This window comes from Rhinolophus hipposideros, assembly GCF_964194185.1.
Source record: "Rhinolophus hipposideros genome assembly, chromosome: 9".
In the NCBI taxonomy this organism is placed as follows: domain Eukaryota; kingdom Metazoa; phylum Chordata; class Mammalia; order Chiroptera; family Rhinolophidae; genus Rhinolophus; species Rhinolophus hipposideros.
In genome coordinates this window covers 60,628,509-60,655,492 of record NC_138055.1, presented here as the reverse complement: position 1 = coordinate 60,655,492, position 26,984 = coordinate 60,628,509, and the positions used below count along the sequence as shown (strand labels likewise).

The window sequence follows — 26,984 nt, the reverse complement described above, 5'->3', positions numbered from 1 at the left end:
CCAAGAAAACTTAAGCCACTGAATGAGAAATTGGATATAGCTGCTTTCTCACCACTGTATCCCCAATATCTAGCATGGTGCCTGGAACATATGAATACACACAATTTATTCACAGAATGAAAATTGTTTCCTGATTTTTTATACCTATACCTCATTTTAAAATCCTGTGTCTAGTCTGTAAAAGAAAAGAGTAATTTTGAATTTCAAATGAAGAGAATAAGAAAGAAGTATTTGGCTTTGGAGAGAAATTCTGGTAGTGAAAGATAATAATGAAAACAAATTATAACAGCTAACACATTGAGTTTTTACTATCAGAGTTTTACATGTATTAATTTCATCCTTACAGAGTCCTATTTTATAATTAATTGCACTGTATGTTGGGAGAAAAAACTTCAGTTTCATTTAAGCTATTGCTGATCTCTTTCCCCTTTAATCATCTCAATATTTTGTAAGGATTTAAGTAAATTTGTTACTACAAATAAGAAAAATTAGATTTCCATAACAGTCTCAAGCATCTCAATCATGTAAAACTCCTAAACTAGTTATCAAAACAAAATATTATGAATCCTGCTAAAGAATTACGAATATATCCAAACATCTCTTAACTCTCTCACTGTACTGTCCTACCTTAAACAAATCCACACATTTCATCCAAATGTGCTCTTTTTCTGTATTCCCTATTTAGTTGGATGATACCACCATCTACTAAACTGTCTAAGTCCATAATCTGGGAGCCATTCCTGATTCTATCTCCTATTTCTGCCTTTCCCCCTGCAGTCAATCAGCTAAGTAGCTCAAATCCGTCTCCTCCTCTGTTTTCAGAGCACTGCATGCAGGCTTTCCCATCCACCCCTCCATGCTGCTTGACACAGTGATATATCTCAAATGCATATCAGATCACATCTCTCCTCTGACTAAAATCCTAAAATGCCACCCAAACGCATTGAGGGTAAGTCCAGACAGTTTATAAAGGCATCTAAGTTTCTTCATAATTTTGGCTTTGCCCCTCTCCAGGGCATAAGCACCTCCTACTGGAATCTTGTTCTTCATGCATAACAAACTCCTCTCTTACTAGGATTCTACTTAGAGGGCCTGTTCCTTTTTCATAGGATTCTACTTTTTGAGAAGGAGCTATTTGTTTATCTGTGTAATCAGAATAACTAGCAAGCACAGTGTTTGGAATATACGAGGCACAGAATGTTTAATAAATGAACAAATCAATGAAAATGTCACTTAAAAGCAATTTCTTAGACTTCCTAATATATGCAGAGAGATCATATAGCATCAAATATCAAAAAAAAGAAAGCCCAATCTTTGGATATGTTACAAAGTTTGTTAGATTGATACATTTATATTATTATGAGAACATTGTATTCTAGTATAAATGTCAATAAACAGCAATTTTTCCATCCTTCCAAAACAAAGGTGAGCCGTAATAATTCCCTGTAGCCACCCAGGGATAGGGCTAAGAAAAACTATTCTAGATCTTAAACTTAAGCAGGAAGGGCATACATAAAAAAATGAACACAACTGCAAGAATTTAGGATGGATTCCTTTTTCTCCCTATCACTTTTTGGATATTAATTTTAAACACTTACCCTTGATCATTTCTGATTGCTCCCATGACTCCAAGCACTAATGGCCATCCAGGCCCAAGACTGTCTCCCTGACTCTGGAGAATCTGTAGCACACATTCTAATTGCTTGAGTCGGATATCTGGATGGTTAATACTGGACATCTCCTTCAATGGGTTCAATAAAAGCAACTGCAGCCTCTGAAAAGGGGGCAAGAAACTAATTAGAAAAAGAAGCCCAAGAGACAGGAAGGCTCTGCTGTTACTTTTTAAGTTTAAACTCACCTCCATTCAGAATGCAATGGTAAACAGAACTTTTTCTAGTAAAAAAAACACCGAGTGTGATTTTTCTAACAGTAATCATTAGAGGTTTATTTTGTCATCTATGTTTTTTTACTATAAGAGAAAATAAAAATCAATCTTTAAGGTGTTACATTTCAGGATAAATGGGGAGTGTCCTTATGTTAAAAGTATTAATTATAGACCCACATAGAAATGAATCTCACTAAAGGAAATATATCTATATAACATCTAGCTCTATTTGAAGGAAAGCGATTCCTATTTTTAAAAATTACCTTTCATTTACTCTATTAATGTACACCACGTGTATTTAAATTTAAAATTCTCAATACTACTAAAAAATGAGTAAGTATGGTAAACAAAGATGACATATAACCACAAAATCAGCTGGAAAGGTAAAAGAAAGTATTCTATTCTACTCCTTTCAGAATCGGAAAGCACTTGCTTCATTTTTAACTTTCTTCTCTCCATAGATGATTTATTTGGTTCATTGATTGAACAAACATTTATTAAGCTCTCACTGTATCAGGTATTATATTAAACTGGACATTGAAGATATATAATAACAAGGGTTTTTCTTTTAAAAAAACTTAAAATTGTAATAGGAAAAAATATGAAATCACTAAAATGAAAGCTCTATAAAAACATAGATCTTTTCTGTCTTGTGCATCAATCTGTTCCAAAAACTAGAACATTGTCTGGCACGTAATAAGTACTCAATGATTATCTGACGAGTAAATTTGTGGAATACAATTACAATGCAGTAAGACAATGAGGGCAATGGGAATGGTTATTAAATACCTCCTCCCTACTCAATCCTCAAACAAAACTTTGGTGGATGTTTAAAAACATTGTAAGATCTATGTGAATGATTAGGTGAGTCTGGACAAAGGATTTATGACAAATGTAAATTCTGAAAGTATGAAATAACTTTTAAAATTACTTGAAAAGAGAAATCTGTTTTACTCTGCTTGCCTCTTCTGCCACTTGTTTTCTCCTCATGTCAGGGTAATGAGAGGAAATAAATCAGAGACAGGTAAGGACCAAAGCAAAAGAGGCTAATAATAGGGCCCCAAAATAAAGCCTGAGCATTGAAACTTCTAGATCAGGAGACCAATTCTAGGTGGTTTATTAACTTAGATCATTGTCATGTACAAGAAAGATTTTACAACTTTAAATAAATTCTAAAACTATAGGCATATAAACCTTCTATAAGAGATCTATGGCCCACATATAACAGGATATTAAGCAATAAAATCCACTTTTAGAATATACATTTGATAAAGTAAGAAAAAAATGCCATATGGGACAAGATGATTTTATATTAAATAGTTCTAAAAAATAGATTTTTTTTTACCTGGTTTTGTGAAAGTGGAGGATCGTGGTTAAATGTTAATCCTGCTTTAATAAGTGAAGTTAAAGCTTCTGCTCCCCATTCTCTCATTCGAGAATTTGGGTGCTGGCAGACCTGAGGGTACATATGTTAAACAAAAATTAAATATGTAATTTATATCCTTAAGCTCACACATCATTTTGATAAAAGAAAAATGAAAACATTACATTTCCTATTCTTTCACATTAAAAAAATTGTATCAAATGAGCATCAATAAGAGTTGAAGGAAAACATTATATCCAAAATGTAAGTAAGCTTACCTTCTGAATAAGGGGCAAGAGGAAGCAATAGAGAGAAGATAAAAGATGAAATTAAACAAGTCACAGAACAGAAAGGATTTCATAAAAGTAAATGATGTCATCAGAGTAAACAAAAGAAGCAGATACTAAGGTTCCTCATTAGGCCTACCCTCATAATTGGAAAATGTGCTACTATTTTAAAAACCTACTTTGGGCCACGTGATGAATGTCCATACTCAAGCAATGTGCATGTATTCTTTAATTGCTCATAAAAGTAATGCCAATTAGATGGGAAAAAGAAAAAGAAAAGCACAAGTACAATGATCACCATATTAATACCTTTTCGGGGAGTAGGGGGAGGTGAAGGGTAATAAGAGGTTCAAATTTCCAGTTATAAAATAAATAAATCAAGGGGATGTAATGTACAAAAAAAAAAGATACCTTTCTCAGTTCACTAAAATAATATAAAATGATCAAGGCAACCTAAATCTCAACTGCACATAAACATGTATCCTGATAGAAGCAGCTGTTATTAAGAAGCAGCTAATTATTAGGAATCACTTAACTTGAATACAAGAGAATACAAATCCAGATAAAATTCCCTGGCACTATCTATAATTAGTGACACCAAACAGGTTTTTTCTTTTGTAGAAGATCTATCTCATAATCATAGGAATGGCTATAAAGGAGCAGTGTTAACTATTAACTCAGCCCCAACTGCCTTGAAGTTTCAGAATTAGCTGAAACTAAGGTGACCAAAGATTGTATAATAAAAGAAAAGGGGCCCAGGCTAACAGCTGAAGGAGACTTCAGAGATTAATTGACAAATCATCCATTTTCAACCAAAAAAAGCAACCCATTCCTTCACCAAAGCAATTATTATAAATCTTTAGTCCCTGATAAAAACATTATATAAATAAATAGAAGCACACGAAAAAAAAGTTAATCCTGATTTTTCATATGGTTATCCAGAATCATAAGTTCACTGTGTATGTCTTTATTCTTATCAAAAAATTAAATACAATAATTTAAAAAAAGAAGTTACCTCAAGTAGATGGCCAGTTAGAGGTCTCCAGAGAATTTCTATTCGGTGCATGTTAACTAGACCAGTTTCTAACAATTTAGCAACAGCAAAAAGAGATGGTTCCTAGAGAGAAAACATTGCATTTTGATATTATAAGGAGAATTTCAGTACTTCAACTGTAAATAAAACAGAACACTCTGAAGAGCATGACTACAATTAATAAATGATTGACAAGTATAAAGTTAGTAATAAATATAACAAAAACTCAATTATCATGAGACAAGCCTTTCTATCTACTCTCAAGTATCTAGAATAGCTCCTACTTGGAAAATTTGGTTACGCAGAAAATGTTTTAGTGAGCAAAGAGTGAAATTCAAAACTTATTCCAGACACACAAAATGGCTAGTCTTCTGACCAGAAGGAAAGATGATTTCTGGTATGGATTGAATTATGTCCCCTTAAAATTCCTATGTTGAAACTCTAAATGTTATGGTATTTGGAGACAGGGCCTATGAGGAAATAATTAAGATTAAAAGAGGTAATAAGGATCAAGCCCTGATACAATAGGATTAGTGTCCTTTTAAGAAGAGACCAAAGAGCTTGCAAATGCTCTGTCTCTCCTCCACCACCCCTGCCATGTGAAGACACAGAGAGAAGGCAGCCATTTTCCAACCTAGGAAGAGAGTCTTCACGAGAACCAACCACAGAGAACCACCCTGATCTTGAACTTCCAGCTTTCAGAACTGTGAGAAAATTAATTTCTGTAGTTTAAGCCATCCAGTCTATGGTATTTTGTTATTGCAGCCTGGGGGGACTAATATGAATTCATATTAACAAAGTCTTCAAATATCCAGGTTTTATGTGTGAATGTCAGAAAGCATTAAAACAACAACAACAGCAAACAAACAAACAAACAGAAAAGAGACAAGTAAGTAAGAAAGGGAAAGTAAGTAAGACAAGTAAGTAAGAAAGGGAAAAGAAATATAAAATCAAGACATGGCACAGATCAGGGCTGTCAATGCAGACAGTAACAGAAAAGTTGCAGAGACAGAAGACAAACCCTTCTCCATTGCTGGCATTTCAACAATCAGAAAGGGCATCAGTATATTTCATATATTGCTAAATTAGAGTACTTGGTTCATGTGTTATAGGAACAGTTTCAGTGAAAAGATCAAAGGGCAATTAACACTAATCCAATATTAATAGAGGTGTTAAAATATGCTTAAATGCAAACTCAGCTGATCAACACCATGAGAATTTCCTGATGGGTGGCTGTGATATAGAGACAGTGTATTAGAAAAAAAAGAAAGAGCAACTGAAATTGAAAAAGCAAATTATGAGAATAATTTTATAATTTTTAAAGGAACAGATGTTTAAATTATTCTATACTCTTGACATTTTTACAGTGCTGATAAAAATCTAACATGGAAATGTTTAATAATATATTTCTTTCCTAGTAGAAGTTGGTGAACCAAGTACACTGGAGTTTTAAGACAAATACGGTGAGGGTGATCCTTTCTGCATGTGCTAATGTTGCAGGCACCCTAAAATTTTTTGTGGAAGAAAAATTTATTTTTCTAGAGACAATACGATATAGTGGTTAAGACTGATGACTGTAAAGTTTTACCAGCCTGGGATTTCATTTCAAATTTACCTCTTAATAGCTATGTACCTTGAGTGAGTTACTACCACTACTAAATTTTTTTTAATCTATAAAATGGAAATAAGGTACAGAAACAACCACACGTTAGAAAGTGCGTGGCACGTACATCTCCATAAATGTTGCCTAGTATTTATTACTTTTCCTCCTCATTCTAACAAGGATGTACACAGGATGTGTGGCATTTAAAAGAATGTATAGATGTCCAAACCTCATAGCCAAAGATTCTCATTTAGAAAGCCTCGATGCGGCTTTGACATTTGTATTTTTAAAAACTTCCACACCTGACTTTGAAGCACACAGAAATTAGAGTCATGAGTGAAGTGGTTAAGAATGAAGCTCTAGAATGAGACCTATGTGGGTTAAATCCAAGCTCTACCAATTATAAAATAGGTGATCCCACACAGGTCACGTAAGATATTTCATATTTCATCTATAAAAGGGGGGTATTACTATTGAACCTTACAGAGTTGTTTTTAAATGATTAAATAAAATAATGTAAGTTAGTTCCTGACATACAGTAAACAATGAACTTTATTATTTTTGCTTTATTATTACTTATTATGCTTTATTACTTTGGTTTATTATTTTTATTATTGTTATGCACATAGTAATATGCCTGCTCTAGTGTCATCAGTATCACCTCTATTTAAAGAAGAATTTGCAGGCTTTATTACCATCAGCTATTTTCTCAATACATTAGGACAAATTCCTGAAATGAGGAACAAAATGAGATAACTGGTCACTTTAAAGCCACACCTAAAGAACACTGATATATATATATATATATATATATATATATATATATATATATATATATATATATATACATACACACATCTTTAATCCCTAGAATATTTAAATTACTTGAATGGCTGACATTAATAAACTTTCTTTAAAAAATGTAGAAAAATTCAAAAGTGTCTACTTATTTTAACATCTGCATATTAATAATTTTTATAGAAAGCACAAATAATAAACTGTCTTATGTCTCCATCAAAAAACATTTTTATAAAGTTTATACTTGAATATTTTTATTTTTAATTCCATTCGTTACCACTTCACTTTACAAAATTAAATCCTAAAATGGAAAGATGTGACATTCTCATGAAAGTGATCTCTATTCCAGTGTATCCATTTTCTCAACACTTGTTCCCTCCAAGCATCTCTGAAATATCACATCTATTCCTATCACTCTCTTGAAATTGTATTCTTCAAGGTTAACAATAAACTAATAATAATCAAATCCCTTATTTTTTCAGTCCTCATCAATCTTGACTTCCTGTAACATTATTCTCTTTTGATTTCCATCTTTCCCTTTCCTACCTATCTAAATCCTACCATTCTTCAATATCCAGCTCCAATTACACTACTCCACCTTGATTAATCTTAATTCATTTTAGTAGAAATGTGTACCAAACTGTCTATGTAACAAGATACATAGAATAAGTCTCATATCACTTAGTACTATACTATTCATTTAGACTCTTATCCCACCTTAACTGCCACTTAATGATGAGCCAAATAATTTATATGCTCTATCAAAGTGGAAATCTTATCATTCTTAGGAGAGTGTCGTGTACATAGTAAACATACTGTATTTGTTAAGTGAATAAATTCTCAAGACATTTCCGTATAGACTTGCTGAAATTACATTAAGGTAATCTATTAAAAACATTATACTTCTATATTAAAAATTAGTCTTAACGATGTAGAGTTATTGAAGATATCAAGAAATTGATTACTTCACTGTATTTTATATTATCCTTGCCTTGACTTGCAGAAAACTGTAATATATATTTTCAAATATATGGATGTTTATGTAATTCTGTAGCTATGTACTGTAATATACAAAGTTTTGTCCTAATAAGACCTTATTAACTAATCTTTAAATGAGTCACATGGGCCTAGATATGCCACAGTACACAGAATTATAATTAAGGACTAGCCAGACAACATAATTTTGGTTCCTGCAGTTATGTGTTGAACAAGTTACAAAGCTGCATTCTCAGCTTTTTAATCCTTTTCTGGGATTGCTCACTTATTTGTAAATGGTCCAATTGTATCTATTCATTTTAAAATGTAGAAAACATCTTATTTAAATCATTTCTAAGATATAAATAAACCAAAATATTCCTGTGCTTTTCAAGTATAACAGAAAATGTTTTGAGTATAGAAAGAAATGTTCTCAAAAGTACTTTCTTACTTTCTAGTCATGTAGTCAATGAACAAAGCAACAATGCAATTTTTAAGGCAGGAAGAATAATTACTTTTAGAAAGAAATGATTAGTTCCTTATTGTCTTTCCCAACAAAGGCAAGAGCAACTGAGACATACATTCCTTGATTTAAATCTTATATTGCCCCAATCATAAATTATAAGTATTAATGTGACATTTTATGGAACTCATTTATAAATGGGATGTTGCATTATTCTTTATAAAAATATTTTTTGTAAATATTCAGTACATAAGAGAAATGGACATGATTTAAAATCATAGTACATAGTGGGTCATATCACAAGCCAAATCATGTTCTCTTCACTTCCTTCAACAAATAATAACCATAAATGGTAAAAACCCAACAGAGTAGGGTTAGCCTACCAAATTTTGGTCTGACTAGTAAAACACTAACATCATACCAAGTATACACCTTATTTAAGTAAATAATGTACTATATTTAAAGCAAATAGGTAGAATATCACACCTTATTATTTCCATAGGCCATATCCATTGCTTCTAGGGATAAGGAGCAAAGTGCATTTATTAAATGATGCAATGATACATCATCAAGATACCTAAAATAAAAAATGAAGAAATAAGACATCCTCATCTAAAAATACATAACTAATAGTGTTTCTACCAATTTAAAAAACTGACTCTTACTGTGAGCTTTCAAACAATCTTGAAAGTATATTGGAAATCACTGGTAAATCTGTCATCACCGCTGTTGTTAGAACCTAAGAGAAGAATAAAATTAAATGTAGTATATAAACATTTTGGGAAGCACTAACTAAGTAAGACTGACTAGAACTTACTGTACTGGGTCCTTCTACAGCTCTCCCAGGTTTCAAAGCACCACCACTACTAGGCTTTAATCCCAGAATCCACACAAGATGCTGAAAAATTAAAAAAATTAAAACAAATTGATAAAGTTATAAAGATTCTAATAACTAAAATTAAAACTCAGTAGTAACTTCTAATAACTAAAATTAAAATCAGCACTAGATTTCTAATAACTAAATGTAAATCAGTAATTAATATTCATATAAAACACTTATTAAACCAAGGATAGGCAGAACTCAGGCCATTAATGAAAAGCATTCCATTATTTCATACAATATAAGTCGTGTATTTTTTCTTTCCCAACTTCTTTTTTCATACTTACTGTCTAGTCCTTTGGCCTGCTCAAAGTACCAATAGGCATTGCTTAGTTTAATTATTAGCACTTAGATATAAAAACAATACTGCCTTCTGACCCAGAGACTATAACGTACCTGTAGAGTTGCCAAGACAAGTTGCCATGATGTTCCAAGAACAGCCCCATGACAGTGTGCCAAGTTAAGTAAAGTCCTCATACACTGGATATTTTTGGAAGTTAGCTACATTAAAAAAGGATATATTTGCAAGAACTGTTATACATTTTTGAAAACTAAAAGCTTGTAAAGCAGCATTATCATATTCAAATATTTTTTAAACAAAAATATTAAGAAAATAGGTTCAGATGATTTTGTATAGAACAAGTTCATTTGCTTAAAAATTGTGTTATCATAATTGGTTATGATAATGTCAGCTGTATATTTATCTAATTTCTTCTAAAGGTATCACCCAGGTAAATAAATAAGTAAACAAGTATAATGACACATTTTGGCAAACACACAAAAAAAGGTACAAAAGTTTTCCTGGTAGTTAATTGGTAATCAAGAGGAGAATAAGTCCTTTACCATTACTGTCCCTTGAGGCTGAACTGCTAGTGGTTGACCCACTGCCACAACTTGCTGGTGAGATTCACTTGATGGACTTATCATCATAACATTTTGGCCTTGAATAGAATATGCTAGAAGACAAAAGAACACGTAAATAATTAAAATACACTTTTTATGTGCATTCAAAGTAATGTTATATCTTAGGACATAAATTTGAGTAAACTACATTCAACTATGAAACTCATTTAGTAATCGATATGCAAACATTTTAAAAACTCAGGAATTGGAAAAACATAGGCAAATATTAGGTAATTTTCTATTAGGTTGGTGCAAAGGTAACTGCGGTTTAAAAGATCAAAAATAATTGCAAAAACCACAATTACTTTTGCACCAACTTAATATACAGCTTTAACAAATTATAAAACTTTATAAGCAAAACAGAAATTGAGCACTAAGTATTTTATACATGTATTTCCAATAAATTTGTCAAGTTAAAGTTAGGGATCGATGCTCACATTTTCAGTTTAAAAACTGAATATCATACAGAAATATATTTATATGTAACAAACTTGAGTTTTTCAAAGTATTCAAAAAGAAAATTTTTTTTGAATATCAGCTTAATCTAAGTATTTGCAAATATTATTGTTCTACTAATTCCATTTAAGAAAAACAAAAAAACACCATTTCAATAGTGTGTTGTAGTTTACAAAGGACTTTCAGATTTTTCTTCTTTCATCCTCACCATTACTGTTTAACATTGGTATTATCCTTCCCACTCCACTTCCATTGTTTTAAAAAGATGGAAGAAATTGAGGCTCAGGAACATTAACTTCTCACAGAGGTGACAAGAGTCAGTGAGTAAAAAAGCAGAGGCTTGAAATAAGAATTTCTGTAAACTTTTCTCCACGCCATGTCACCCCACTAGATGAACAGAACTTTGAGTAAACTTTAAGTCTTACATTTGTTGGAAAGCGTGGCTGCACTGGTGGTATTCAGCACAGTAAGAGCATAATGGGGAGGCAGGGAACCTTTACATATTGCAGTTATAAAGGCATCTCTTGAAGTTATAAGGCCCAGTCTTCCACAAAGAGCAGCCATAGTCAGTTCAGCTTTTAAAATATTCTCAGTGGCAGCTTCATCTGTGCTGAAAAAAATAAAGTATTTCATTTAACATGATTAATACAATTCATTTTTAATTATAATACAAACATGATGTAGATTTAGGTATTAAGTGAAGTTTTAAGAAAATCTATTTAAAATTGTCAAAATCAATATACTTAACATGGAATTTTAACTAACATATATCTGAACATTAAAAACATTAAGATAGGAGGAGAGCTGACCCTGGGTGGTGAACACACAATGTGATATACAGATGATGTATTACAGAATTCTACACTTGAAACCTATGTAATTTTACTAAACATTGTCACCCCAATAAATTTTAATTGAAAAACAAAAGGAAAAATATTAAGCATTTTAAAATCAGTAAGTGCTGTGATTCTGAAGAAAAACATCAAAGAAATTGAATAATATCATCATCATAATTGCAAAAGCAGTAATAAAGCTTAAAATGAAAAAGGAGCTCTATAATTTTAGGACTGTATTTTCCATTAAAGTATTATGGCAACAATTCTGGTGGAAAGTAGGGAAAGGATAGGATGAGGGAGGGGGATTGCAGGAAAAGAATACTATTATACACTTGTAAAATGCAAATATTACGAAATAATTCTCAGGACAAATTTAAGTAAACAATTTTAACGTTTATTTTAACTGTCACATGCAATATTAAACTTACGAAGACTTAATACCTGGCATCAAGAAGGAGTGAGAGAGCAGCAAGTAGACCACACCAGCAGGCATTCACCATTTCTTCCCAAACAGCTCTATTAACTTAAAGGAAAAAAAACATACAATACTTAATGATAATTACAGATGTCAGAGTATTTGGTAATATGTCAAATTCTAAACTATCCCCAAATATTCCATCAACAACTGAATTATTCAATACTAAAGCTCTTACATTTAAAATATTTCTGAATAAATGAAAACTTAAAAACCATACTATAGCTCCAGAATTCAAGACATCGTAAAACTAAGTCATTTTAAAGTATCAAGGGTAAGATCTTCCTGTATACAAGTTAAATGATACCTTTAATAATATATATTACCATATATATACATATATATTACCACATATATACATAAATACATATATATATACAGATATATATATATATATATATATATATATATATATACACACACACATATATATACATATTCCTATTGTCTTCCTCTTCATTGGGACAAACTTTCAGCCTGTTACCAGCTGGCATTAAATCACTGTAATAAGCAGCTCAGCCAGATTGGTTACATATACTGGGAATCAAGCAAATAAGTAAATACATTGAGTAAAATGGGATCGAGTTTCTCACTGTGGGAGAAGGGAATTACAAATATGTAAAGTTAAAAATAAATCTTGTGGTATTAACTGGAATTGGAAAAACTGGTGAGACCTCTTGGTAATTAATAAAGTTAGATATTTTTAAATGTAGAGAAATGTCTGCTCTGCGTGTGTATTTCCTATCAAAGTAGCAAGAAGCATAGCTAAAGCCCATGTGTTACTTTCTAAATACTATTCTCCACTAAAAAGAACTAGGGCTCCTTGGAAAAATAACTGACTCCCAGACAGCGCAAGAAAAATCCAATACAAGATTGGAACATTTTGTTGTATCAGACAGTAAAGTAGTGCTCAGAAAATGACGAAAGGATATGGGGATAGGTTAAAAGGGCTCAGGGGCTAGCTTGAAAGGGGTCCCCACTGGCCATGTTGGGTACAATCTTAGTGTCAAACCAAAGAATGATAAGCACAGATTATAGCTCTTTGAATAAAATAGGAATCTAAGAATTCATATTAATATAAACAAATTAATGGAAAAAAATGAATGAGGGAGAAGGGAAAGTTCTCTTTCATAGTAGAGGTCTCAAAGTATTTCTCCAAAAAAGATAATTAACTTTACACTGAAGAAACAGGGCACACATCATATTAACCAATGATAGAAGTTAACGTCACCAATAATGAGACATAGTGGCACTATATGTCTTTTGATGTGTTGAATACATTAAGTATAGCACAGCAACATTTCTGTGGTGGCCCTTCCAGAAATGATTAAGTGGAATCTAATTATAAGGAAATAAAAGACAAACCCAACTGACCAGGATGTACTCTTAAAAAATGTCAACATCACATAAAACAAAGAAGAATTAAGTAACTTTTCCTGGTTAAAGGACAGTATAGAGACATTGAACTAAATTCAACACATGACCCTGAACTATAAAGAACATCATTGGGGCAACCGGCAAAATTTGATGGGGACTGGGATTAGATGATAATATTGGATTGATGCTAAGTTTCTGATGGTGAATGTATTATGATTATTAAGAACACTGTCTTTATATTTAGAAAATACACTTTAAAGTATTAAGGGGTAAGGGGTATCATATTTGCAAGTTACTCAAATGGTTCAGTAAAAAAGTACAGTGACATGTATATAAATAGAGAGGTAACGCAAATATGGTAATGTTAACCATTGGGAAATCAGGGTGAAGGATACATGGAAACTACATGATTTTTGCAACTTCTATGTAAATTTTAAATTATTTCAAAATAAAAATTAAAAATATAGAATCATAATAATATACCTATTTCCTTATCCATTTGGTCTGATGTTGACTGTAATTCTTGCTCCTCTGATGACTGTGTTGGTGAAGAAGCTGTTTCAGTGCTAGTCTGACATTCTGCTTCAACCTCTCCTAACTCTCCTTCAATCATACTAGTGATTCCACGTACAAGGTCTAACAAACAATGGAAAGCCACAGACATGGCATAACCTTCTGGTATAGTCGGTGGCTCAACTTTGTCCAACATCTCTAGGCTGAAATTATGAAAAAAACAGAACACTAATAAACCAGCTACAATGATGACAATATATTAAACTATTTCCATAACTTGTAGACAACAGAAATTAAAATTAGCACAATAACAAAAGTAAATGGACATTACTGAGTTTGTTTCCTTTGGAGGAGGGATGCCTTCATGGTATTCTAAGAAACACATTAGAAAATTTAAGGTGTAACCACTGCCATAACTAATTATTTTAATAACTTTGCCTCTCTCCCCAATGTGTCAATATTTTTATTAATTGTTGATATTAGAAAAACAAAGGCTTAGATACCAAAATAGAGTAAGACATAAACCAATTACAAAATGTCTTTAACTATGACTTAGATGTTTTTAAAATAAGGCGCTATAAAATCAAATCAATCCTTGAAAAGGAAGATGCTTTCACACTGGGGAAAGTGTCACTATGCGGTACCCAACTCACCTATCATCGCAGATACAGTCTGCCACTGGGTAAGAACAACAGTTCAAGCATCAGTGAGTGAAGTTCAAATTTGAGAGCAGTTTCTACCTCACAGTTAGGACAAAGCTTTCAGAAGACAACAAATCTTCTGTCTTAAATCATAGTAAACAGAGAATTGTGGTTTTAAATTCCTTAATTTTAAAACCTGACAAAATAATTCCATATAGAAAGAATAATTCAATGGGGAAAGAACTAATTGTGCTGGAACAATTGAATATTCACATGTAAAATGGTGGTATTAGAGACCAACCTTACACCATAAACAAAAATTAACTCAAAATGAATCAATGACCTAAATGTAAGAGATTAAACTAAATACTCTTAGAGGAAAACATGGGCAAAAATCTCCGTGACCTCAAGTTAGGCAACGGTTTGTTGTTAAACATGATATCAAAAGCACAATTGACGAAAGAATAAATAGGTAAGTTGAATTCATTAAAATTAGAAACTGTTTTCAGGGACACTATCAAGAAATGCAAAGACAATCCAAGAATGCAAAAAAAAAAATTTGCAAATCATATATTTGGTAAGGGACTAGATCCAGAATATAAAAGAACTTTTACAACTAAATAATAAAAAGACAAATAACCCAATTAAAAAGAAGCAAACGATGTGAATAGGCATTTCTCCCAAGATGATAAATAAGTGGCCAAATAAGCACATGAATGAGATGTTCAATGTCATCAGTCATTAGAGAAATGCAAACTGAAACACAGTTCAGATATAGCCACTAGGATGGCTATAATCAAAAGACAGACAATAACAAGCATTGTGGAGAACGGAGAAAAATTTAGACTTTCATACATTGTTGGTGGGAATGCAAAATTGTGTTGTCACTCGGGAAAACAGTTTGGCAGTTCTTCAAAAAGTTACACACAGAGTAACTATATGACCCAGCAATTCCATTCCTAGGTATATATCCATGAGAAATGAAAACATATGTCTATGCAAAACTTGTACACAAATGCTCCCAGCAGCATTATCATAGCCAAGACATGGAAACAACCCAGATGCCCATCAATTAATGAAGAGATAAACAATATGTGATAGGTCCATACATTGGAATATTATTCAGCCATAAAAAGAAAGGAAGTACCATCCATCTTGCAACATAGATGAACCTTCAAAACATTATGCTGAGTGAAAGAAGCATGTTACAAGAGATTATTTATTGGGCCGGCCGGGTGGCGCAGGCGGTTAGAGCTCCGTGCTCCTAACTCCGAAGGCTGCCGGTTCAATTCCCACATGGGCCAGTGGGCTCTCAACCAAAAAAAAAAAAAAAAAAAAAAAAGAAATAGCAAATAGCAAATAAAAGTAATGGTTATTTAAAAAAAAAAAAAAAGAGATTATTCATTACATGATTCTAGTTATATGAAATATCCAGAATAGGCATAGCAATAGAGACAGAAAATAGATTAGTGGTTGCTAGAGGGTGGGGAAGGGAGGTTGGAGAATGACTGCTAATGGAGTTGGGATCTTTTCTGAGATGATAAAAAGTTCTGGAATGGTCACATAACTTTTGAATATCATAAAACCATTAATTGTACATTGTAAAAGGGCGAATTTTATGGTATGTAAATTACATTTCACAAACAAAATTGAAATTACTAAGAAAATCTAATAATACAAGTAATTTCCTATCTCAAATTCTAAAAGTCTCTGAATCATAATCAAAACTAGGTAAGGCAGGAAATTTATAAAGAAATGTAAAACTCAAAATAAATAATTATTCTCAACCTGGGACTCTTATACACACACACACACACACACACATATATACATATATAGACATTCTCATATATATATATTATATATTATATATATATATATATATTCTCATTCAGCTCCTCACAAAGCCCCTAAAAGATATAGATGATGAAACTGAGGACTAAGGTGACACAATTATTAATCAGCAGTTTATAACCCAAGTGTGACTCTAAAGGCTATCAATTTAACTCCTAATATGTGCCAACTCTGAGTATTTTAAAATTTAGATAATCAATAAAAATATATTTATGTTATTGATCAAGAAATTTAAGCTCAAATGGGGAAGTGAAGTTTATAGGTCTTATCTTTGCCAGGCCCATTAACCTTATAGAGCCACGTACTAAACCAATAAGCCACAAACTAAGCATCTTTGTTAGACAAATCTCTGTTCTCAAAGAACGTATGATCTATTGGGAAAATGCATGTAAAAAAGATAAAACAATCCTAAATATAAGAAACTCCAATTCCCAAATCTATGGCATAGACTACAAGTGCTAAAATAATTAAGATATAAAGGTAATTTGTACTTATTTTTATTTATATCACAAACCTAAACAAAAGTCCTTATTTTCTTACCTCACTGTTTTGGTGCTATTTTATTACAGTTACTATGTAAATTCCAGTTTTAGATAAAATGTAACCCATTTATATAAATATTTTAAAATTAAGGTCAAGCTGCAAAAACTGTTGCAAGCTCAACTTTGAAGGCAGCCATAGTGTAATAAATCTGAAAGAATATAAGGTCAGCAATACTTAGGTCAAAACTACTTCTGTCTATACATCAGTTAGGTGGTCAAATTATTACACACTTAAGAAATCTAAGAGAACAGAACATACAATTAAGATTTATATGTATGCCTTCAAAGAAAATAGTGAAAATCATTTTATACTGAACCTCACAATGAATGAATGAATGAACGATACCAATTCAACAGGGAAGCTCCAATGTGAACATACTAACCTTCGTGCAAAACAACAATTAAAATCTTCTGGCTGAAAAGTAGATATATTACTACTCCAATTTTATAGATGAGGAAACTGAGACTTCTAAACAGTGAACTTATTTGCTGAAGGTAAGTCAGTATTAGAAGACCTAAGTTCACAGGGTCTGAAATCAAGCCCTATACTTAAAAAACCACACAGAAGAGCTGAGTAGGTTCTTAGGTAAGGAACCAACATTTTGTTGTATAATGTTGTTAACAGTCTACAAATAGTACAAAAGAAGACAAACAAAATCCAGTCCTAAATAAAATTCTCATAACACAACAAAAGAAAATTAGTTCTAAAATGTGTTAAAAATACTAAGTCTAAAATTTCAAGTATAATACAGAGAGAAACATATTAAGATAAAATTTCATTCCCAACAAATAATTCCTTACAAGATAATGCTACTACTACTTACTAAGTTGCTTTAGCACTGCCTTGTACTGTTATAGTCAGAATAGGTATCCAAGTTCCTCTATATTCAAATGCTGGTAGCAAAGTAACTCCTCCACCAATCCCCAACATTCCTGAGTTAGCTGGTGCTGAGACAGTGCCACCTGAATTATTGTTTCCTATTAGATAAGGGAAAGAAAGCAAAGATACCAATTTACTACTTAATCACAAATCAACAATATTCAAACATCTGGTCAATTAAAAAAAATTTTTGTGCTATAAGAATGGATATTGAACAAATAAATGAAATTCATCAGTTCTATTTTGGCTATTAGGAAGTCTCTCTGTTTCCCTAAACCACCATTTCCTTTTTTATATAAAAGGTACTAATAAAAACATAGACAAACTTTATAATATACCTTTCATTAGATCACTTTTTATCAGAGGTGGGAATAAAAAATTAAAAAAACACTAATCAGATAGTAAAAAGTGGAAGAGAAAGAAGGTAAAGGGAAACAAGAAGACATGTTGATTTCCAAACTTAAATCAAGTTCACCTGTTTTGTTAAAAGGGGGACTAACAGACCTCCCAAGGTATCAACCAGACTCTTTATAAAGAAAGGCAACAAATGAAGACTCTTCTAAACTGAAGATTAGCATCTAAACTTTTGTTATGGAATTAGAGGAACTGAAAGTATGTCAGAGAAGGAAACATTCTGTAAAGAAATACACACACTTGCCTCAGTGAGATCAAATTATTCTTTAAGTATGTCTTTATTTCTACTTATATGTAAACAATTATAAATAAGTGTAACAAAATATTATAAAATAAATATATACGTTTAAGTAATCCAAATTTCTCTAGTCACAGGATTTCTATAAACTATCCTCTCAGAATAGTGAATATTGTAAATTATCACAATATAAAAATGAAAATATGCAGGAGCCTTTACCAGCTTGGTTTGTTGTAGCAGGATTTCCAGTAGGAGGGACAAGAAACAATGACTGGATAAAAGATCCCAGTGCATTCACAATATCACGAAAAACCTTGGTAGAATGTTGTTTCATATCATAGGACTGACAAAATGACCTGTAAAATAATTTTAAATGTTTCGGGGGAAAACATTTGAATACATTAAAATTTTCAGACTTTTTTTTTTAATAGCAAGTAGTGTTGATAAACCAGTCTAAATGCTATACTTAAAATACATCTGAGTGATTTTCCTAATTTAGGACACAGATTCAGACTGAGGTCAGTGCTCTAAAAAAAAATTATCTTGGCCATATTAACTCAGTAAACTTGATTGATGTCAAGTTCTAACTATACTTTTTGCCCACGTCCCAGTTCTTTTCCATACCCATACCTTTATCCCTCCGTATACATAAAATACACATTTTTTGTTTGTTTGTTTAGAAGTCACTAATATTTGGAAATAAATACTTAAACTCTTTCTATTATCCTATCCAAATATTAACCTATCCATTTAACATAATATTGCTGAGACTTACCTTAATAGCTGAGGCTGTACACAGAGTCTATGTATTGATTCTACTGCAACAGCTCGTAGCCACTGCGGTTTATCTGCATCCAGAAATTTCACCAGAAGTGACAGAAATATCTCACATTCAGTTACCTAAAACGTGTAAGATTTTAAAATAACATTTCTTTAAATCTAAGAATTGTAAATTGCATTCTTGTTCTTCGTCCTATGGACAAGCCAACTAAAATCTTTTAGTTTTAAATAAATTAAAATTCTTAATGAGGAATGGAGAAAAAGGAAAAAGTTATATTTGAAAATCTAACAGTAAAAATAATCAGTTTCTCTCTAAATACATTCTTGAAAATTCACCTAGTGACCTGGTAATATGGTTCACTTTCTATCCTTATTCTTTAGAAAGCACTATGCACCATTACGCCATCCCCATTCCTGGCTGGTAGCATAAATTGCTAATAGGATGTATGCTCTACCCTTCAGTAATACCACAACAGTTTTTCCACGTGTTCTTTTGCTGCTTAAGAAAAAACAGTCCAAGCCAAGGGATGTTCAACATATGTTTTATATTAACAAAACAAGAAGGAACCTGTAGCAGTTGACTGGTATAAAATATGTACATATAACATATGTATGTGTATATGCACATACATACACAAAGTGTAAACACATTTTAAGAAAGGAAAAAACTGTATTAAAATTGTAATAATACACCGATAACAAAAGATGAATACAAGTCATGTTTGACTACTGCAATTACAAGAGGTGTTCAAAGTGGTGACCATCAGCATAATTTTAATAGTTTTTTCCTTTCTTAAAATGTGTATACATTTTTTTTTGGCACCGTGTGTGTGTGTGTGTGTGTGTGTGTGTGTGTGTGTGTGTGTATGTGTGTATTATCTAGAACAAGGCTTGGTAGTTTTGCTTTATTAAATGTTAGCTACCATTACCTTTGTTATTAAAATAAACCATCTCTGCAAGCTCTTTGTAAATAAAAAATGTTTAAAGCTCATTCTCAACATTATTCATTAAATGTTTGATGATTGAATGAACAAAAAGTAACCAGTTTATTCAGAGGTTAATGGACTGTTTGTTACATATTTGTTGAAGACACAGCAAGACCTCCAGGAGGTAAGAATTAACCTGATGTGATCCCTAGGCCAAACTGAATCTTCCTTCTACTTCAGGTATAGCAGGTTATTGGACGTTTCAGCTGGGGTGCCCTGAAATGAGTGAGCATACATGGGGCAAGAGTTTGGGGGAATATAGTAGCCCTCAGGATTTTAGCCCCGTATCTTTCTAAGGTATTTACTAATGCCTTTCAGCATTTTTAACTGGAGGCTTAAAAGTAGGACATAATCATGAGGATAAAGTAGGAGGAATAAAACAACTTTATCCTTAGATTGGGGAAGTCATAAGACCGAGGTTTGTCACTGTCCTAAATGATGGTGAAAAGCACTAGATCAGAAGTCAGATGGCTCAGCTTCTTCATCCACCAACTTTGTGGATGACAAGCTAGGTAATTTTCTTATAGCAGATCTACACCTTCCTGAGAAATCGAGAAAAACGTAATAAAAATGCCCCTAATTAAGACAAGTGATATGCAAATACAGAGTGCATTATTACTTTTTCTAAACAAAATGACCCCCTTTTAGTACAGAACTGAAAAGGAATCAGGCTAGTGACTCACTGGGCAATAGTTATCTATTGAAGAGTTTTAACATTAGAAGGTCCTTCAAAAGGTGCACTTACTGCTTTAGAGTGAAAGTGGAATACAAACGTGGTAGTAGAATCGAAGGCTCAGCAGTTAGGTTTTGAGGCCAGAAAATAAAGGCTCTCAGAAACATCAAGAACATGTCTAATACAGCCAAAGGAATTACTAATGTTAAAAAAAACCTTGCCTTGAAGGTTATATCCTGTGAGAATGACTAAGTACAAATCAAACAATCATGCAATTCATACTATAGCCACTAAAATATTGCGATTTGGGTAAAAGAGCCTCTCCCCTTGGGTCTGAAACTTTACTCTCCCTTTCTCCCTCCTTGCCAAGTGTGACAGTCTGGTCAGAAAATTAGTGTTGAGGACAGTGACTTGTTTTCAAGGGCTTCAATGGAAGGTGCCTCCTGTGAATCTGTTAAGCCTTTCCTCTAGGATACACTTATAGGAAAACAGCTATCAAGATTAGTATCCATGGCTGAAGTCCAGTTCTTGTGGCGCAAAGATACTTCAGGAACTCCATTATACTAGAAAGAAGGGTGATGAATGCTTCTGAATTCCTGTAGTTCTTTGGTACTGCATAATAGTCAAGAGATAAATGATGCTTAAAATGAATCAAAGTCATCTTGGTGGAAATGCTAACAGATGTCTAATAAGGAATCATGTACATAAGACATCTGTTGGCTTAGGAGACTATGAACAAAGGCTGCAAGAATATATAAATGCAGTAGTTATGCATTTACTGATGATAAGATCTTCTGTTAGAGAAATGTATGTGAAGTAGAAAATTAGGTTGGACAATCAGTTTATAGCCCCATTTGTTCCTGTTTAAAAGCAGTTAAGGCAAAGGCAGAGAAGAGATGTATAGCCACATTAAGTTTCATGGATTCCTTAAAGATATGTTTCTTAAAAAGATATCTGGGCATGGAGCCTAACTGATTCAGATGACAGAGGAACACCAAGCTCAGATCATAGAAAGGGGAAAGGATATTAGTGTACTAGCTAAATTTTTACCTAAATGCCCGTGGTATTGTAATTTCCCATAGTCACTCTACATATACCTATTAACAGAACTAACCTGTAAAGATTCATTACCTTCACTCCTGAGCTACTAGATAGAACAAGATAAGCTGGTGAATATTGGGGGAGAACACTGATTCTCCAATGCAGTGGTTCCCAAAGTGTGGTTCCTGGATCCCTGGGGGTGCTGAGACCATTTTAGGGGATCTGTGAGGTCACAATTATTTTCATAATAATACTAAGATACTACTTGCCATTTTCAATGTGTTGACATATATTGATGATGCAAAACAATGGTGGGTAAAACAAGTGATGCTTTAGCAAGAATCAATACAGTAACACCAAACTGTACTCCTACTGTCACTGTATTCTTGACCATAACACACAAGTTTTTTAAAAGTCTGTTTTACTTAAGAACCACAACAAAAATAAAATTAAAATAAAAATGATTGATTTTATTAAATCTGACCCGTAAGTGCCTATTTTTCTGTGCGACAAAATGGGAAGTACATGCAAAGCACTTTTGCTGTGCCTCAAAGTACAATGATTATCTGGAGGAAAAGCACAATTGGGAACTGACTTAGTCACTTTTTTTCCCTGTGGAACACCACTTTAACCGAAGGAGCAAATAGCCAACTATAACTACTTAGATTTGTGTGTATTACAGACATTTTCTCAAAAATGAACACAGTAAGCCCGTATGGGAAACTGAGAGTATTTATTGGCAATGATAAAATTCAAGCTTTCAAACAAAAATTAGAATTTTGGAAAATGTGTATCTGCCAGAACACCTTGACAGCTTCTTAACAACAGAAGACTTCTGATAAATGGTTGGTGATATTAACATGTGTGTTTTTTGGAACTGTATAAAGTGTTAACATTTGGAATATCTGCACAACTAAAATAAGTAATGTTACAAAATCACACTTGGGTAAAAGATACAATAGAAACACAAGATGAATCAATGAATTTTAATCTAACAGAGTAGGAAAATGTCATTAATATGGTTTCAGATTCTACACTTTATGAAAGTGTCACTGTTCCAGTTTGGATATCAAAGAATAATATCCACTATTACCTGAAAAGGCCATTAAAATAATTCTGCCTTTTCCAACTACGTATCTTTGTGAGGTCAGATTTTCTTCATATGCTTTGACCCAAACAAAAGAATGAAAATAGAGGAAGATATGAGAATCCAGCTACCTTCTATTAAGCCAGACATTACAGAGATTTACAAAAAAAAGTATAAAACAATGAATTTTTTCCTTTGGCAAATATAGGTATTTTTCACAAAATAAATTTTTATGGTAACATGGGTTTTAGTATCACCTCAGATAATTTTTAACACAGTAAATAATGTAGAAATAATCCACATACACAAAAGCTCATCAATATTTGTTAAGAGTGCAAAGGAGTCCTATGACTAAAAAGTAAGAATTGCTACTTAGTAGTAAAGTCCTCTAAAAGATTATCTTTAAACCACGCTTAAATAAAGAAGACACAAATAAATAAGAGGGAAACATTCTACATCAATCACATATCTCACCTCACAAATACCATATCTCTAACTTTTGCCGTTGGAGGAACTAGGATGTCTGAACTTTCCCATATTAATAAGTCCCAATATAACAAATTATAATACTGAGGAAATAATATCATACACATCTGAACAATTCATCTTTGCAAACACAGTCCTAGAGCTGCCTTATTGTGAAGAGAGGTTTTACTAGTGGGTTATCATACCCAATTGATGAGTGAAGTACAGAAGTACGCCTTTCTCTTCCTTGAAACAGCAATATTAAATCTTTACTGTGGCTTGTTGTGCTGTTTTCTCCCCCCTTTTATGCCCCCCAAATCAAGGAGACTAAGGTCAAAATACGGAGAATAATACAGAAGCAGTACAAGAAATAAGCACTGGCAGACTTGGAGAGGGGAAGAAATGAGAAATAAGAAAACAGTGTGGTAAGATGCAGTAGGGTTAAGAGCCTGGTTTGGGGGTCTAAAAAAATTATTTAACATCCCAGTTCTAAAGCTTATAAACTGTATAATCTCAGGCAAATTACATAAACATCCTGAGTCTCATTTTTTCAGCTATAAAATGAAAATACAAATGCCTTCTTTATAGGTTCGTAGTGAAGTCTAAATGAATTAAGATATCTAAAGCACTCTGCAGTGTCCAAAATAAAATATATGCACTCATAACAGCAATTTCATCCAAAACTGAAATTACTAAGGAATAAAGTATCTGTATCTCTGGAAAAGTCACTAAATGAACTGCTCAATAATAGAACTGGTGGACAGAAACGAAGTGCCTTAGTCTGCTCAGGTTGCCATAAACAAACAAAAATAGCACAGACTGGGTGGCTTAGAAATTTATTTATCACAGTTTTAGAGGCTTGAAGCCCAAGATCAGAGTGCCAGCATAGCTGGGTTCTGGTAAGAGCTCTCTTCCTGGTTTGCAGACGGCTGCCCTATCCCTGTGTTCTCACATGGCAGAGAAAGAGCCAGCAAGCAAGCTCTCCAGTGTCTCTTCTTATAAGGTCACTAACATCATCATGAGGGCCCTTCCTCATGACCTCATCTAAACTTAATTATCTCCCAAAGATACCATCTCCAAATACCATCATATTGGGGTTAGAGCTTCAACATATGAATTTCAACAATTCGGAAGCAAGCTTTATAAAAATAAAAGATAAGTAAGTTGGTAATTCTTAGTTTGGAAACAGAAACAAAATAGAAATTCTGCATTTGTTATGATGAATATGTAAACATGCTGCATTACTGTGGAGAAGAAAAACTTGGCTTGCCGTGACTGACTACTGAATATAAAAAGGAAAAGGACAAATGTCTTCTCTTCCAATAGCCTTATGTTAATTAGTGAAAACAACATTTTGCAGAGGGAAAAAGGAAAAGCCCTCCTAAGACAACTCTAATAATGTTTAGGGAATAAGTAGGGAGGTGATATATATTTGGCCTAATAACTCTGTTTTGTTTTGTTTTTAAATCTGGGCAAATCTTAATTTCTCTTTCATTTTTTGAAAGAAAGTTTTGCTGGGTACAATATTCATGGTTGACAGCTTTTTCTTGCAGTACTTTGAATATATCACCCCAGTCCCTTCTGTCTGGCAAGGTTTCTGATGAGACACCTGATGATTATCTTTTAAGAGCTCCCTTGTATACGAAGACTCATCTTTCTTTTGCTGCTTTAAAGACTCTGTTCCTCTGGCAGTTTGATTATAAAGTGTTTTAGAATAGGTCTCTTTGGATTAATCCTAGTTGGAATTCCTTAAATTTCATGAATTTGTGTATCTGTTTTCTTCTTCAAATTTGGTAAGTTTTCAGTCATTACATCTGCCCCCTTTTCTCCTTGTCTGCAACTCTCACAATGCATAGTGAAATTATAAGAAATATATATACTGATCTCTACCCCAAGTTCTTGACACAGAACCCCTTGTATATAGGAATGCTAGGAGTATCTTTTATTCTAATATTTGGTTGTTTACCCCAGTTCCTGACACAAATCTCCTAAAATCCTAGTAATTTCCTGAGTGATAGGAGTGTCTGACACTAAGTTCCTAAATCCCTTAGAATTATCTGGGTGATAGAAGCACCTTTTGAGGCAACTAATGAGGCAATTCTTGGTGGATGCTGGGATAAGGGCTGGTTACCAGAAAGACCAAACCATGATTAGAAGCTTGGTACTCTCAGGATCACCCCCCCATTCTCTGGAGAGGGCCTACCCCAACTTCACAGGGACAGAAATTTCTGCTCTCAGGATCCTTCCAGACTTCATCCTATGTATCTCTTCATCTGCTTCATCACTGGTATCCTTTAAAATAGCCTTTGTAACAAATTAGCAACACATGTTTCCTCCACTATCTGAAGTGAAGCATTACTAAGAAAACTTTGTACACCAAAATGGTGTAAAGCAAATAGTATCCCCCACTTTTCAATAGTTCGTATTACCCATTTTGCTTTTACAAAAGACATACATTAGTACAGTAATGACTCTTTTCATTAAAGCAAAAATTCTCTATAGATTCCTTTCAGTTAGTGAAAACAGTTACTAATGTAGGTCTCTCATCAAAGTGAAGTGGCACAATGCAAACTTTCAGAAAGTGCGGAGTACCTGTAATAAGTAAAATGTGTTCCTGGGTTCCGTGAAAAACTCTATCAAATTACTGAAACCAAGAAGAGTGTTGTGGGAACCTCCAATTTGTAACCAAGTTAAACAGAAGTTGTGGGTTACTTGGGGACACACTACTTACAGAACTGAAATGTAGGACACCCCGCTGTCAGAGAATTGGTCAGTGTGTGGAGAAAAATCCACACATCTGGTGTCAGAGGTATTGTGAGTGTAAGAGCAAAACACAGTGCTTATTTCCTAGATATGTATATATTGATCTGCTTGACAATGTCCCATTAAGTTCCTTAGGGCTTCTTAATTCTTTTTCCTTTTTGCTCCTCTTAGTTGGTAATTTCTAATGGCCCACCAATTCTTTCTACTGCTTGTAAGAGTCTGTTGTTGATCCCCTCTAGTGACTTTTCAATTCAGTTACTGTATTCTTCAGCTTCAGAATTTCTGTTTGATTCTTTTATATAGTTTCTATCACTTTGTTGATATTCTCATTTTGTTCAGACACCATTTTCCTGATTTCGTGTAGTTGTCTGCGTTCTGTTTGAACCCACTGAGCATCTTTATGATGGTTATTTTAAATTCTTTGCCAGGTAACTAAATCGATTCCCTTTCTTTCAGGTCAGTTTCTGAATATTTATTTTGTTCCTTTGATTAGGCTGTTTTCCTGTTTACTTGTATGCCTTGTTATTTTCTGTTAAAATTTGGGCATTTGAAAATACAGCCAACTCTGTTACTCCCTATGTATTAGTTTTCGTACAGCGAAATATTTTCACCAAGCAACCTGCCTAGAAATTTTGGGGTTCTCTCAAACCTTTTCTGTCGGTGTGTTTCCTCTAGGCTTGTGTGTATAATTTCCCAGCTGAAGAGGTTGGCCTATTTCTATTCAGGAGCTCCTCCTAGTGTCTTTATGAAGTATTGCAGTCTCTGGTGCTATA

The 26,984-nt window shown here is 33.0% G+C and overlaps 1 protein-coding gene across 1 annotated transcript in view; it reads right to left on the bottom strand.

The window, feature by feature from the left end:
* Positions 1 to 26,984, bottom strand: part of MON2 (MON2 homolog, regulator of endosome-to-Golgi trafficking) — a 101,951-nt gene that overhangs the window by 39,378 nt on the left and 35,589 nt on the right. The window contains exons 9-22 of the mRNA XM_081058981.1: positions 19,192 to 19,316; positions 18,636 to 18,772; positions 17,709 to 17,862; positions 13,818 to 14,050; positions 11,924 to 12,005; positions 11,072 to 11,256; positions 10,131 to 10,243; positions 9,684 to 9,788; positions 9,225 to 9,305; positions 9,073 to 9,146; positions 8,894 to 8,984; positions 4,551 to 4,652; positions 3,231 to 3,341; positions 1,599 to 1,774 (exon numbers count right to left, since the gene is read on the bottom strand). Coding sequence (XP_080915107.1) covers positions 1,599 to 1,774; positions 3,231 to 3,341; positions 4,551 to 4,652; positions 8,894 to 8,984; positions 9,073 to 9,146; positions 9,225 to 9,305; positions 9,684 to 9,788; positions 10,131 to 10,243; positions 11,072 to 11,256; positions 11,924 to 12,005; positions 13,818 to 14,050; positions 17,709 to 17,862; positions 18,636 to 18,772; positions 19,192 to 19,316 — 1,769 coding nt within the window. The remainder of the gene's footprint in view (positions 1 to 1,598; positions 1,775 to 3,230; positions 3,342 to 4,550; positions 4,653 to 8,893; positions 8,985 to 9,072; positions 9,147 to 9,224; positions 9,306 to 9,683; positions 9,789 to 10,130; positions 10,244 to 11,071; positions 11,257 to 11,923; positions 12,006 to 13,817; positions 14,051 to 17,708; positions 17,863 to 18,635; positions 18,773 to 19,191; positions 19,317 to 26,984) is intronic.